Raw genomic sequence first — 13074 nt, forward strand, 5'->3', positions numbered from 1 at the left:
CTCAGTTCTATTGATCAGATATCAGAAGTAGTAAAAAAAATTCTTCTATCATCTAGTACAATTACGCTCTATTAGAAATACAATAGATAACTCACTGCATATCTTGGCTTACCCTAACATTATGATACACCTTGATTATTGTAATATCATTTATTCGGGCATTATGAAATTCAATTTGAAACACCTACAAACTATTTAAAACACAGCTGCACGTATAATTTGTAGAGCCTCAAGATACAATAAGGCTACGCCTTTATTACATCAACTTCATTGGATCCCGATTTATCTGAGAATTTCATTTAAAACACTGTACTTAGCTACACCTTGCAAACTTAACTATTCCATACACACTGTTGTGAACTTTACATTCACTTACTGATAATAGGCTGGTAATTCCACCTCCCTCGAGAGCTAGGTGGGAATTGACCCGAGTCTCAGCCTTTTGCTTTCTATCACTATCACTGTGGAACTCCCTCCCAAACTTTATCAGGGTGGAAGAATCATTTACGCTCTTTCGTAAGGCTTTGAAAACCTAATTCTTCGAAAAAGCTTTTGAAATCTAGTGCTGTCAATCTAGAGAACCACTCAGAAAGGAAAGAAAATATAGCTATTGAACAGGGAATATATATTACCAAAGGTAATAGTATTGAATGATGTGATGTGTATGATTGATAGAATAATTTGTTTTGTTCTCTTTGGTATGGAAGTTTTTGTTAGAGCTGTCCTACCATAAAATGGATTTCTTTTCTAAGAATATCATTGTATGTTATTTGTATTTTAATATTTATTTTATTTTATTTATTTATTTATTGCATTTGTATCCCACATTTAATAGATGTAAACTGTTCTGATTTGCTATCAAGAAGTAACGGTATAGTAAATAAACGATAAATGATAAACGAATGCTGCCATACAGATGTTCATGTCCCTTGTTCCCCCTCCCCCTGTTTATAATTTGAATATTCCAGTTTGTAAAATGGGTGTTTATGCTGGACATTTCCAGCATATAGGCGTCCATCTCATGTATTTTTGAACAGGAAATCTTGATGTATTTCCTGTTCAAAAATATTTGTGAGATGGATGTCTGTTTAGGATGTTGTGACTTGGACATCCTTTCAAAAATGCCCCTCCACATGTCCTTTTGAGAGCTCTGTGTGACCCTGGGCAAGTCACTTAACCCTCCATTGCCCCAGGTACAACAGTAAAAGTACATCTTAGATTTTGAGCCCACTAGGGACACTTAGGTATAAGCAGTAGATAAATACTTGAATGAATGAAATGAGGAAGCCTGAAGTTTGAATTTGACAGCGATGCTTTTTCCTCTGCCTCTACTGCTGTGCCGAGCAACTGCTTTTTCCCCCAGGCACATGCTTGGGTTTGAAACTGAGCATGCGTGATGAGAGAAAAAAAAGCAGCTGCAGGGCAGGCATGGAGTGTAATGCTGGATTCTTCCGCTGGCAGGGCCTCGGGATCCCCGCCAGCCCCAAGGTATTTGAGTTGTGGCAGCAATCCCGGGGGGGGGGGGGGTGCCCTGCCCTGCCCTGCCCTGCCCTGCCCTGCCTCTCTGCGGCCCTGGTAACTATGATTCAGATTATTCTTTCCATTGTGCATCACCTTGCATTTGTCCACATTAACTTCCATCTACCCACATTAACTTTCATTTCCCATTTGGCTGCCCAGTCTTTCAATTTCCTAAGGTCTTCCTGCAATATTTCATAGTCCGCTCAGGTTTTAATAACCTTGAATAGTTTTGTATCATCTGCAGATTTAATCACCTCACTCGTAGTTCTGATTTCCATATTATTTATAAATATGTTAAATAGTACCAGTCCCAATACAGATTCCTGCGGCACACCACTGTTCACCCTCCTCCATTGAGTAAAATGACCATTTAACCCTACCCTCTGTTTTCTGTCCAATAACCAATTCATAATCCACACCAGAACCTTGCCTCCTATCCCATGGCTCTTTAATTTTCTCAGGAGTCTCTCATGAGGAACTTTATCAAAAGCTTTCTGAAAATGTAGATGACATCAACCAGCTCACCTTTATCCACATGTTTATTCACGCCTTCAAAGAAATGAAAGCAAACTGGTAAGGCAAGACTTCCCTTGGCTGAACCCGTGCTGACTGTGTCCCATTAAATCATGTTTGTCTACGTGTTCGCAATTTTATTCTTTATAATAGTTTCCACTATTTTTCCTGGCATCAGCATCAGGCTTACCGGTCAGTAATTTCCCGGATCACCCCGAGAACCCTCCAGTCTTCAGGTACTATGGACGATTTTAACGACAGGTTACATAGTACTAACAGCAGATCAGCAATTTTATGCTTGAGTTCTTTGAGTACCCTTGGATGATTTACTGCTCTTTAATTTGTGAATTTGGCTCAGTACATCTTCCAGGTTCACAGAGATTTCCCTCAGTTCCTCCACATCATCACCCTTGAAACCATTTCCGGTACAGGCAGATCTCTTATATCTTCTTCCGTAAAGACAGAAGCAAGGAATTCATTCAGTTTCTCTGCTATGTCTTTATCCTCCCTGAGTGCCCCTTTTGCTGTTTTGTGATCTAACGATCCCACGGATTCCCTTGCAGACTTTCTGTTTCTGATATACCTGAAAAAGTTGTTACTGTGAGTTTTAGCCTCTGCGGCAAGTTTCTCTTCATATTCTCTTTTAGCATTCTTTTAGCCAGTGCTTATGTTGCTTCTTATTTTCTTCATTTGGATTCTTTTTCCATTCTTTGAAGGACCATCTTTTGGCTGTAATAACCTCTTTTACTTCACCTTGCTGGCTGTCATTGTCTCTTCTTTCCACCTTTGCAAATGCGTGGAATGCATCTGGACTGGGCTTCCAAAATGGTATTTTTGAATACTGTCCTCACCTGGTTAGTGTCCTGACCTTAGCAGCCAATACTTTTAGTTTCATTTTAGCCATTTTCCTCATTTTATTATAATTTCTGTTCGAAAATTAAGTGAAGCTACAGTAGATTTCCTTTGCAGGTTCATCCCAGATAGTAGTTTGAACTTAATGATGTTATGATCACTGTTTCCCAGGGGACCCAACACTGCCACCTCCCGCACTATGCCCTGCACGCCACCAAGGTCCAAATCCAAGATGGCTCCCTCTTTCGTCTGTTCCTAGATCAGTTGTTCCAAGAAGCAGTCATTTATTACATCTAGAAATTTTATCTCCCTGGCATTCCCTGATGTAACATCTATTCTAGTTGAAAGGGAGTAGACAGTATCGGTAGAGAAGGTGAGAAGGGAAAGATGGAGAAGTGAGATGAGTAAAGAAGACAGGAAGTTCTGGATATCTAGCGTGAAGTGAACTGTGTCAGCACTGTAGTAGAATCAGCTCATAATTTGTGAGAGACCCTTCCCCAGGCTTCATTCTTAGTATATGCACTATGGTAATGCAAGCATATACACAACCAGAAAAATATTAAGGGAAATAATACTCAGCAGCTAAATCATGCATGTTTTGACTTGAGCTGCCACACCATTCAGTGGCAATTGAATCTGCTGTCATGAAGTAAAAGCAGATGAGAATATGCTTGTGTACTCATCTGCATAGCCTCTTACTAGCTCTTAATGAGCCAATATATGCAAAATACTGTGGACAATGGTGGTCTATGTTTCTTCTTCAAAGAGTAATATGACCAACTAAGGAGACCAGTAGACAAGTGTAATTAATGAGTGTTTGACACTATCTGAAAGAAAGCTATACTGCCAAGTAAGTTTTGCAATAACTCTGAAACATGTTTAATATTACCCTTTTTCAGAATCAGTATGAGAAACACAAAGAAGTTTTGGCAGCCCAGGGTGTAAAGATTCTCGGGAAAGACTTGGAAAAGACACTGGCAGGGTTACCACTGTTAGTGGCCCACAGAGAGGATGAAGTTCCAGTTCTAAAAGTAAGAGCATTGTGTGTAGCATAATTGTTTACCAGACAGTATTGCAAGCTAAGCAGCTGATATTAGAATGCTAGTGTAAAGGGAAACTTGTACTCAGCTATGTGAGACAAATTATGTTGAGAACAAAAATGTTAAGTGATATACTGTATTTTTTTTATATATTGGGGCTAATACCATTCCCCAATAGTTTCCTCATCTGTTATGTTTTAAAATTGGGTTTTGTCTAGTCTGTAGTAGCATATATTTTGGTGTATGTGATGGGTGTGAAAGTGATAATTTCATCAGATACTTGCCACTAGCATCTGATAGAGCAGTTGGCTGAGGGCCAGGAAAGCCATAATTCAAATCCCACTGATGCTTTTTGTAACCTTGGGCAAGTCACTTACTACTTCATTGCCTCAGGTACATACTTGTATTAAAAACCCTCAAGGGGCAGGGAAATATCTTCTGTACCTGAATGTAACTCACCTTGATCTACTACTGAAAAGGTGAGAGCAAAATCCCAATAAATTAAATAGAAGCATACACATAATTAAGAAAAAAACTTTCATTAGAACTAGAACCAGGGCTTGATTTATAAAAAATAGAAAGTGTAGCAGAACACAACTGTGAAGTTGGGAGGGCTTTGACTATCATTTTAATCAAACAAGAATTTTGAAGTGAATATTTATATGTAGGTTTGACTTAAAAATAATATTTACTTTCCTTCTTTTCTAAAGGATGAGCTGATACACGAGCTAAAGCAAACACTAAATGCCATCAAACTAGAAGAAAAGGGAGTTTATGTACAGGCATCTACTTTGGGCTCCTTGGAAGCATTACTAGAATTCCTGAAGTCATCAGAAGTGCCAGTATGTGTCTGATTCCAGTTCCCTGCTAGTCTGCTTTTCTTTATGCCAGTATTCGTGTTACAATCAGAAAGTTTGTATTCATCGTTTTGCTTTTTTCACAGTATGCTGGAATTAACATAGGTCCTGTTCATAAAAAAGATGTTATGAAGGCATCAGTTATGTTGGAACATGATCCTCAGTAAGTAGTGTTTTTTTCAAATTTGCCACATTAATCAAAATAAGCTCATTTTATGTTCTACGTTGTTATGTTTTTTTTCTTGCAGGTATGCAGTCATTTTGGCATTTGATGTAAGAATTGAAAGAGAAGCCCAGGAAATGGCTGATGGTTTAGGAGTTCGAATTTTCAGTGCAGAAATAATTTATCATTTGTTTGATGCCTTTACTAAGTACAGGCAAGATTACAAGAAACAGAAGCAAGAGGAGTTCAAGTAAGTGGAGTGCTTTCCAGTATGGAAATTCTGTATGGCTAAGTTGTTTTTGTGTGAGGTTGATTTAATCTCAATTTTTGACTTTATTGGACATTACAGGGAAACCTTCCTCAGTTAGTATCGGGGCGTAGCCAGACTTCCGTGGGAGGGGGGTCCAGAGCTCGAGGGGAGGGGGCACATTTTAGCCCCGCCGCCGCTGCCCCCCCCGTCTCTGCCGACCCCCCTCCCGGCGAACCCGCCGCCGCCTACCTTCCATTTTGCTGGCGGGGGACCCCACTCCCCGCCAGCCGACGTCCTCTCCGACCGTAGAACGCAGCGGCAGCCGGCAGAGAAAAGTCTTCTTCTTTGCATGCTGGTCCTGCACGTTGTACGTGCAGACGTCAGACTCAGAGAACTGCTCTCCGAGTCTGACGTCCTGTGCAGGACGTCAGCATGCAAGGAAGAAGACTTTTCTCTGCTGGCTGCTGCTGCGTTCTACGGTCGGAGAGGACGTCGGCTGGCGGGGAGTGGGGTCCCTCGCCAGCAAAACGGAAGGTAGGCGGGGGCGGGTTCGCCGGGAGGGGGGGTCCCCACTGAAATCTACGGGGGCCCAGGCCCCCTCAGGCCCCACGTAGCTAAGCCACTGGTTAGTATGTCTCTATCTCAGCAGGTAGTGGGCAGCTTTTTCTCCAGCTCCTGGGCCCAAGGCCTCTGAGGGTGCTCCTGGGCCGGTGGCCAGTTTGAGCCGGGGGGTGGCGGACTGGTGGTGTCCCCTTTGGCAGCATATGCAGTTGCCGGGTCCCTGCTGCACCTCAAGTTCCCTCTGAACAGGCTTTGGCTGTTTCTTTCCTTCCCTATTTGTTTCTGCCTCCTCACTAAAAAAAAAAAGAGAACCATAGAATTTGTTTAAAAGAGAAACAGAGAAGCACAGGGAAGTGTGTTTTTGCTGAGAGCAGGTTTGTGTTACTGCTATCCGAGTCCTGTTTTCTGTTGCCTGCTTGTCTGAGCCTGCCTCGAAGTGGAGTCGGAGAGTTTTTTTCTTCGGCTCAGGTGTCAGTTCCGCGCTTTCCCGGTCCGGGGTAAGTCCTGCTGGGTTCCTGTTTGGGGGCAGGCGATGGCAGCGGAGGCGGTAAAACGCTGTTCCCGATGCAGGAAAGTGCGGTCGTCGTCGGGCCTTTGCAGCGCAGGGTGTGCTGATTTTGCGGGACTTGACCCAATCTGCACAGACATCACATGAAAATAGCCGGTGCCAGTCAAGCCCCCACCCCTGTGGGCCAACACTTTACAAGACCAGAACACTGCACCAGTGATTTCACAGTAAGAATACTGAAAGGTAATTTTAAAACAATACAGGAACTTAAGACCTTTGAAATAAGAATGATTGAATATTTTGACACCCAACAAACAGGACTTAATAAGGATCTGGGTTTTCTAACCCATTATAAACCATAAAGCTGTATTTCTCTGTTTATTACCCTCCTCTCACCTACCAACACCCATCCTGTTAGAATATCAATGAAATGCTTTGATGTCCCCATGCATACCCCCACCCTCCCACTCTGTCAGACTGTCAAAGTAATGCTTTGAAGTTTCTCTTATATATACTATCTGCTACCACATTTGCTTATTTCCGATCTGACGAAGAAGGGCAACCTTTGAAAGCTAATCAAGAAATGTATTAAGTTATGTCCAATAAAAAAGGTATCATCTTATTTTCTTTTCCATGTTTTATTTTGTTTGATTTCTATTGATAACCTAAATAACAAGTAACCAGTCAGTGTCCTTAAATGAATCAGTAAGGAATTCTGTACATGAGCAGCCAAAAAAGGCAAACGTAGAAGAGAATAGCAATTTCAAATGAACATTCTTAGCACTTGGATATTTAAGTAAGGGTTTCTAGAAACACCTATCCTGGTAAAACTAGGGAAACCAATTAAATCTAACATATGTGATGGAGAGTTACCATGTAAGATATTATAAGCCATAACACACATGACCTCCATAGCAACCAATGCAATTTTACCTATAAGGGGGTCGCTCGCTCATTGAGATGTGCTGAGAAAATTAACCTAACTTCCCGTTGGGCAGCTAAAGTAAATATTACAGTAGTCCAATTGTCTTAATATTGAACTTTGAACCACTAACGTGAAAGCAGTGGGCACCAATGTATTTCTAATTTTCTGTAGTTTTTTCATTAGATTGTAAGCTTTTCTAACTAATGCATTTATTTTGAGGTTCAGATAAGAGTGTATTTGATATTAATACTCCTAAGATCTTATGAAACGGAGGAAGGCCTTCATTTGTTTGAAAAGTCAGAAAGTTTGTTCTGCTTTCCTTGAATCTTCACAAGATAATATATACCTCAGAGGGCCATACTCCTTGTTTTATTGTTATTTTTTTTTTTTAGATTAAAATGGTTTCTAAATCTTACTTGAAATGGAAGGATGTTTGTTTTTGTGAACCAAAGATTCAGTTCCCAGATGTGGCTCAATAACCCAATTAAGGTGCAAGGCATTTCTCCAGTTGCAAGCATAGTAGTTTGAATTGGGGGACACTTTTTTCCCCCCAAGATTTCTTTGTAAATGTTTGATTCTTATTCTGGGAATCCCTATGTTTTCTTTGAGCCCACTCAGTTGGAGAAGTTCTTAAATCGGGGATGGCTAGAATTGTCTGAATTTAGTGATTTGTCTTTGGATGGGGTAGGGTTATTGGGGTTAAATGACTGGAGCTGTGCTAATCAGGAAGTTTCTTCCTATATTGTACTTTTTAAAACTTACTTCTTAAGTGGGCTATATAAAAATTCACTTGCTTCCTTATGTTTTACTTTCTCTATTATTTTTAGATGTGGAACATTTTTTTTCTGTTCCTTTATTGAATTTTGAAATTAATTAAAAAAAATAATGAAAAAAAATACTGAAAGTTGAGATAACAGTAAAATGATTGTCTCATTTTAACAATGTATTTTCCTCCTATCCATTTTATAGGCATATAGCAGTATTTCCTTGTAAGATAAGAATACTCCCTCAGTTTATTTTCAATTCTCGGGACCCAATTGTCGTTGGAGTAATTATAGAAGCAGGCCAGGTGAAACAAGGAACTCCAATTTGTGTACCTAGCAAAAATGTAAGTAAATATTGTATGTTTTTAAGTGTCACAAAAAACAATTACAAAATGATGGACTAGAGGAATTGCCCTTCTATAATACTACTCACAAACTGAGCCCCAAATATTATATACTTTTTACACAAAATACTGTTGAAGTAGAAGGAAAAAGACCGCAGTGGCTGTCATGGTTCCATGATAAGGAGACCATAGAAAAACCTTACATTCAAACCACCATCATCGGTCAAGAAACCTTCATCTGTTTTTTTTAAATAAATTGTGCAATATATCACATGCTCTCCATCCTACTTCTATTTTCCAAATGAATTGTGCAAATAATTTATCTTATATCCACATGCTTATAAACAAATGATTTGACTCACCATAGCTTCATTTAAACTTGAACCATAATTCACTTATCAAACTACTGCTCTCAAAATCAACGGAGCTGTCCGTTTCACCACTAACGGCTTCCTCGGGAACAAATCTGTCCGCTTTTTGATAATGAACTGGATAGCTGAAACCCACTGCAAAGCAGCGTGGTTGCTATATCATAGTTTTTATCACTACAAGCTTTTTCCTTTTACTTCAATAGTATTTTGTGTAAACAGTATATAATATTTTAGGCTTTAACAGATATTACATTTTGGAATCAGTTTGTGAATATTGTTTTTAAGTGTGAAATTTTTAGAAATCCTAGTCTTGATGTACGCTTGCTTTGAATATTTTTCTCGTACTTATACATTTTGCCACCTGTGACCATTAATGATGGAGATAATGCTGGTTATACAGGGATGTGTAATAAAAAAAAATTATAATATTTTGCTCCACAGTTGGTTGCCTTAATTCCTTTGAACGGAGATGGAGAGTTATCCAAGATTACAGAAATAAGGAGGGTTGTTAGTATGTCTTTATTGTATCAGTTAGTTGCTTAACAGTATTCTTCTGTGAGATCATGCTTTAGATATTATAGTTTTCTTTTGTGTAATATTAATTAAAAACAATAGTTAAAAGGATTTATATAGCCATTATGGAGACTTACAAGCAGGAGTGAATTAGGACATTGGGTCTGAGTGATGTATAACGAATGACGTGAATTACATTCCAAAGATAGAGTATCATGCATTCAAATTTGATCACATGACTAGTTGCATGCCAGGTTATGTGACCCGCCAATATGATCTTGTATGCTGTCTTCAGATATTGTCAACTATAAGGTGTATAGGCATCCTGAACATTTGTAAGGCTGGGGCCATGCAGCAGGTCACATAATTCATCAACTTGACTACAGAGCACAATTGGCAGATAATTACCCAGTGCTGACAGTAAATTTGACTTTGCAGAAGATAACTTGTAGACAAATAGAAATCTGATGTTCGGCTACGGCTATCTAAGTGTAGTGTTTATGTGTGTGTGGATATAGCTATACACACTCATATGGACAAGTTCCTGGTGGATAGGTCATATTGATTGTATTAATTAAAACATCTACAATGACTCCTTATATCAGTGAATTACACTTAAAAAGATAAGTTAGTTATCTTAACCATGTCCTCCAGAAACAGATTCCACATCTTAATTGTGTGCTATATGAAAAAAAAAATAATTACTATGATGACTCCTTGTGTCACCTTGCACCATTCTAAAGATGTCTGTTTCTGTGGATATCACTGTTACAAAATCATTCCATTCCTTAATAACTGTTTGGAGGTGGATCCATAATTTTTTTTTCTTTTTAAATTAAACTAACATATTTTGCTTTTTGTTCAAATAACAAAAATTACCCAGTTCACCCCAGGATTGGAGCAACCAGCTTACCTGACCTAGAGTACTAATAGTCTTTAACACTATATGGCAGTTTTCATCTCCTGATCTTACTATGGTTATTCCTTTTCAGGAACTGAAAGATAAATGGAATATACTGAACACTCAATTTGTTTCTCCATAATTTTGATAGTCTTAAAAGCCAAATTGGAGAATAAACCTTGGGGAGAGGGGTGAATTGGATTACATAAAAAAAAAAAAGGCCCATTAAACAAAATTACATGGTGGTATAAAATTAAGAGATGGGTTTAGGTTTATGTTAAAATGTTATACAATAATACAATTTACACTATAACATCCATAAAAAACATAAATACACAAAACACAATTTTAAGATCAAATAAAAACAACATGGGTAAATAGCTGAGAAATGGTCATTAGAAATGAATGCTACTATTGACTTTCAGATATAGAAAAAAGGCTTTGAGTACCTGTTTAAGATAACATCAGCCATTCCAGAGAACAAATTTTACACTTTTACATAAGGCATACCTGGAGCGAGAGTGAGTTTTGTTTAAAATACTTTGATTCTGACATGATTTAAAAAAAATCTTGCTGTGTATCTTATTACATTTTTTTTTTGGTGCTAAACATTAAAAAGATCTTGACTGGAACATTTGATTGACTTAAAGAAATTACCGGGGAAAAAATATAATCTCTTGACGTTGTCATATTCAAATCATTTGCAGCCCTTTTCTTCTCCCTTTTCTTCTCCTCATTCTGCAGTGGATTTAGTGGCACCAAGACAGTCAGGTAGTAGAAAGGATCAGCCTTTCAAAATCCTAAGCACGTGGCGCAAGAGAGTTGCTGGGATCTGTTGTGGAGAGCTCATAGTGGTGAGGATCTGGGTCCCCTGGTACAGATTGAACATGCTCATAGAGCACTTGGGCGCCAGATGGATAATAAACCTCGAGATACTGTGATTTGCCTGAACAGCTTTGCCATCAAGGATGAGATTTACTACTAAACATTTCTAGAGCGCTACTAGGGTTACGCAGCACTGTACAGTTTAACAAAAAGGACAGTCCCTGCTCAAAAGAGCTTACAATCTAATGGGTAAAATGTCAAGTGGGGTCAGTCTAGATTTCCTGAATAGAGGTATGGTGATTATGTGCCGAAGGCGACATTGAAGAGGTGGGCTTTGAGCAAGGCTTTGAAGATGGGCAGGGAGGGGGCCTGGCGTATGGGCTCAGGGAGTTTATTCCAGGCATGGGGTGAGGCGAGGCAGAAAGGGCAGAGCCTGGAGTTGGCGGTGGTGGAGAAGGGTACTGAGAGGAGGGATTTGTCTTGAGAGCGGAGGTTACGGGTAGGAACATAAGGGGAGATGAGTGTAGAGAGGTAAGGAGGGGCTGCAGATCGAGTGCATTTGTAGGTTAATAGGAGAAGCTTGAACTATATGCGGTACCTGATCGGAAGCCAGTGAAGTGACTTGAGGAGAGGGGTGATATGAGTATATCGGTCCAGGCGGAAGATAAGACGTGCAACAGAGTTCTGAACGGACTGAAGGGGGGATAGATGGCAAAGTGGGAGGCCAGTGAGGAGTAGGTTGCAGTAGTCAGGGCGAGAGGTAATGAGAGAGTGGATGAGAGTTCGGGTGGTGTGCTCAGAGAGGAAAGGGCGAATTTTGCTAATGTTATAGAGGAAGAAGCGACAGGTCTTGGCTATCTGCTGGATATGCACAGAGAAGGAGAGGGAGAAGTCGAAGATGAGTCCGAGGTTGCTGGCAGATGAGACTGGAACGATGAGGATGTTATCAACTGAGATAGAGAGTGGAGGGAGAGGAGAAGTGGGTTTGGGAGGGAAGACAATAAGCTCGGTCTTGGCCATGTTCAGTTTCAAGTGGCGGTTGGACATCCAGGTAGCAATGTCGGATAAGCAGGCTGATACTTTGGTCTGGGTTTCTGCAGTGATGTCTGGTGTGGAGAGATAAAGCTGGGTGTCATCAGCATAAAGATGATATTGGAAACCATGAGAGGAGATTAGGGAGCCCAGGGAAGAGGCGTAGATTGAAAAAAGGACAGATCCCTGAGGGAACTCCAACAGAGAGTGGGATGAGGGTGGAGGAAGAACCCTGAGAATGTACTCTGAAGGTACGGTGGGAGAGATAAGAGGAGAACCAGGAGAGGACAGAGCCCTGGAACCCAAATGAGGACAGTGTAGCGAGAAGTAGGTTGTGATTGACAGTGTCAAAAGCGGCGGATAGGTCGAGGAGGATGAGGATGGAGTAGTGACCTTTGGATTTGGCAAGGAACAGGTCATTGCAGACTTTAGATAGTGCCATTTCTGTCGAGTGTAGGGGGCGAAAGCCGGATTGAAGCGGATCGAGGATGGCATGAGAGGAGAGAAAATCAAGGCAGCGGCTGTGAACGGTGCGTTCAAGTATCTTGGAGAGGAAGGGTAGGAGGGAAATGGAGCGGTAATTGGAGGGAGAGGTAGGGTCAAGTGATGGTTTTTTGAGGAGTGGTGTGACTACAGCATGTTTGAAAGTGACAGGGACAGTTGCAGTGGAGCGAGAGAGGTTGAGGATATGACAGATGGGGGGGGGGGGGGTGACAGTAGGAGTGATGGTGTTAAGTAAGTTGGTGGGGATGGGGTCTGAGGAACAGGTGGTGCATTTTGAGGAGGAGAGGAGATGGGCGGTTTCCTCTTCGGTGATATCAGGAAAAGAGGAGAAGGAGGCCGTTGGTTGGTTAAGGGAGTGGGTTATAGGGTGAAGAGGAGGAGATGGTTTGGTGGTGAATTCGAGGTTGATCTTCTGCACCTTGTCGCGGAAGTAGTCGGCCAGAGATTGAGGAGAGAGTGAGGGGAGGTGGGAGCGGAGGGCACTTTGAGGAGGGAGTTAAGGGTGGCGAAGAGACGACGAGGGTTAGAGCTGAGGGAATTAGTCAGTTGGGTGTAATAGTCCTGTTTGGCGAGGAATAGGGAGGACTGGAAGCAGGATAGCATGAATTTGTAGTGAATGAAATCAGTATG

General features: G+C 40.7%; 1 protein-coding gene across 1 annotated transcript in view; it reads left to right on the top strand.

Moving 5' to 3' along the window:
- The window catches only part of EIF5B (eukaryotic translation initiation factor 5B), a 197499-nt gene that overhangs the window by 164653 nt on the left and 19772 nt on the right, over window positions 1-13074 (top strand). The window contains exons 18-22 of the mRNA XM_030201415.1: window positions 3786-3917; window positions 4637-4768; window positions 4870-4946; window positions 5032-5196; window positions 8160-8298. Coding sequence (XP_030057275.1) covers window positions 3786-3917; window positions 4637-4768; window positions 4870-4946; window positions 5032-5196; window positions 8160-8298 — 645 coding nt within the window. The remainder of the gene's footprint in view (window positions 1-3785; window positions 3918-4636; window positions 4769-4869; window positions 4947-5031; window positions 5197-8159; window positions 8299-13074) is intronic.

The sequence above is a fragment of the Microcaecilia unicolor genome, chromosome 4, assembly GCF_901765095.1.
Source record: "Microcaecilia unicolor chromosome 4, aMicUni1.1, whole genome shotgun sequence".
Taxonomy (NCBI): Eukaryota; Metazoa; Chordata; class Amphibia; order Gymnophiona; family Siphonopidae; genus Microcaecilia; species Microcaecilia unicolor.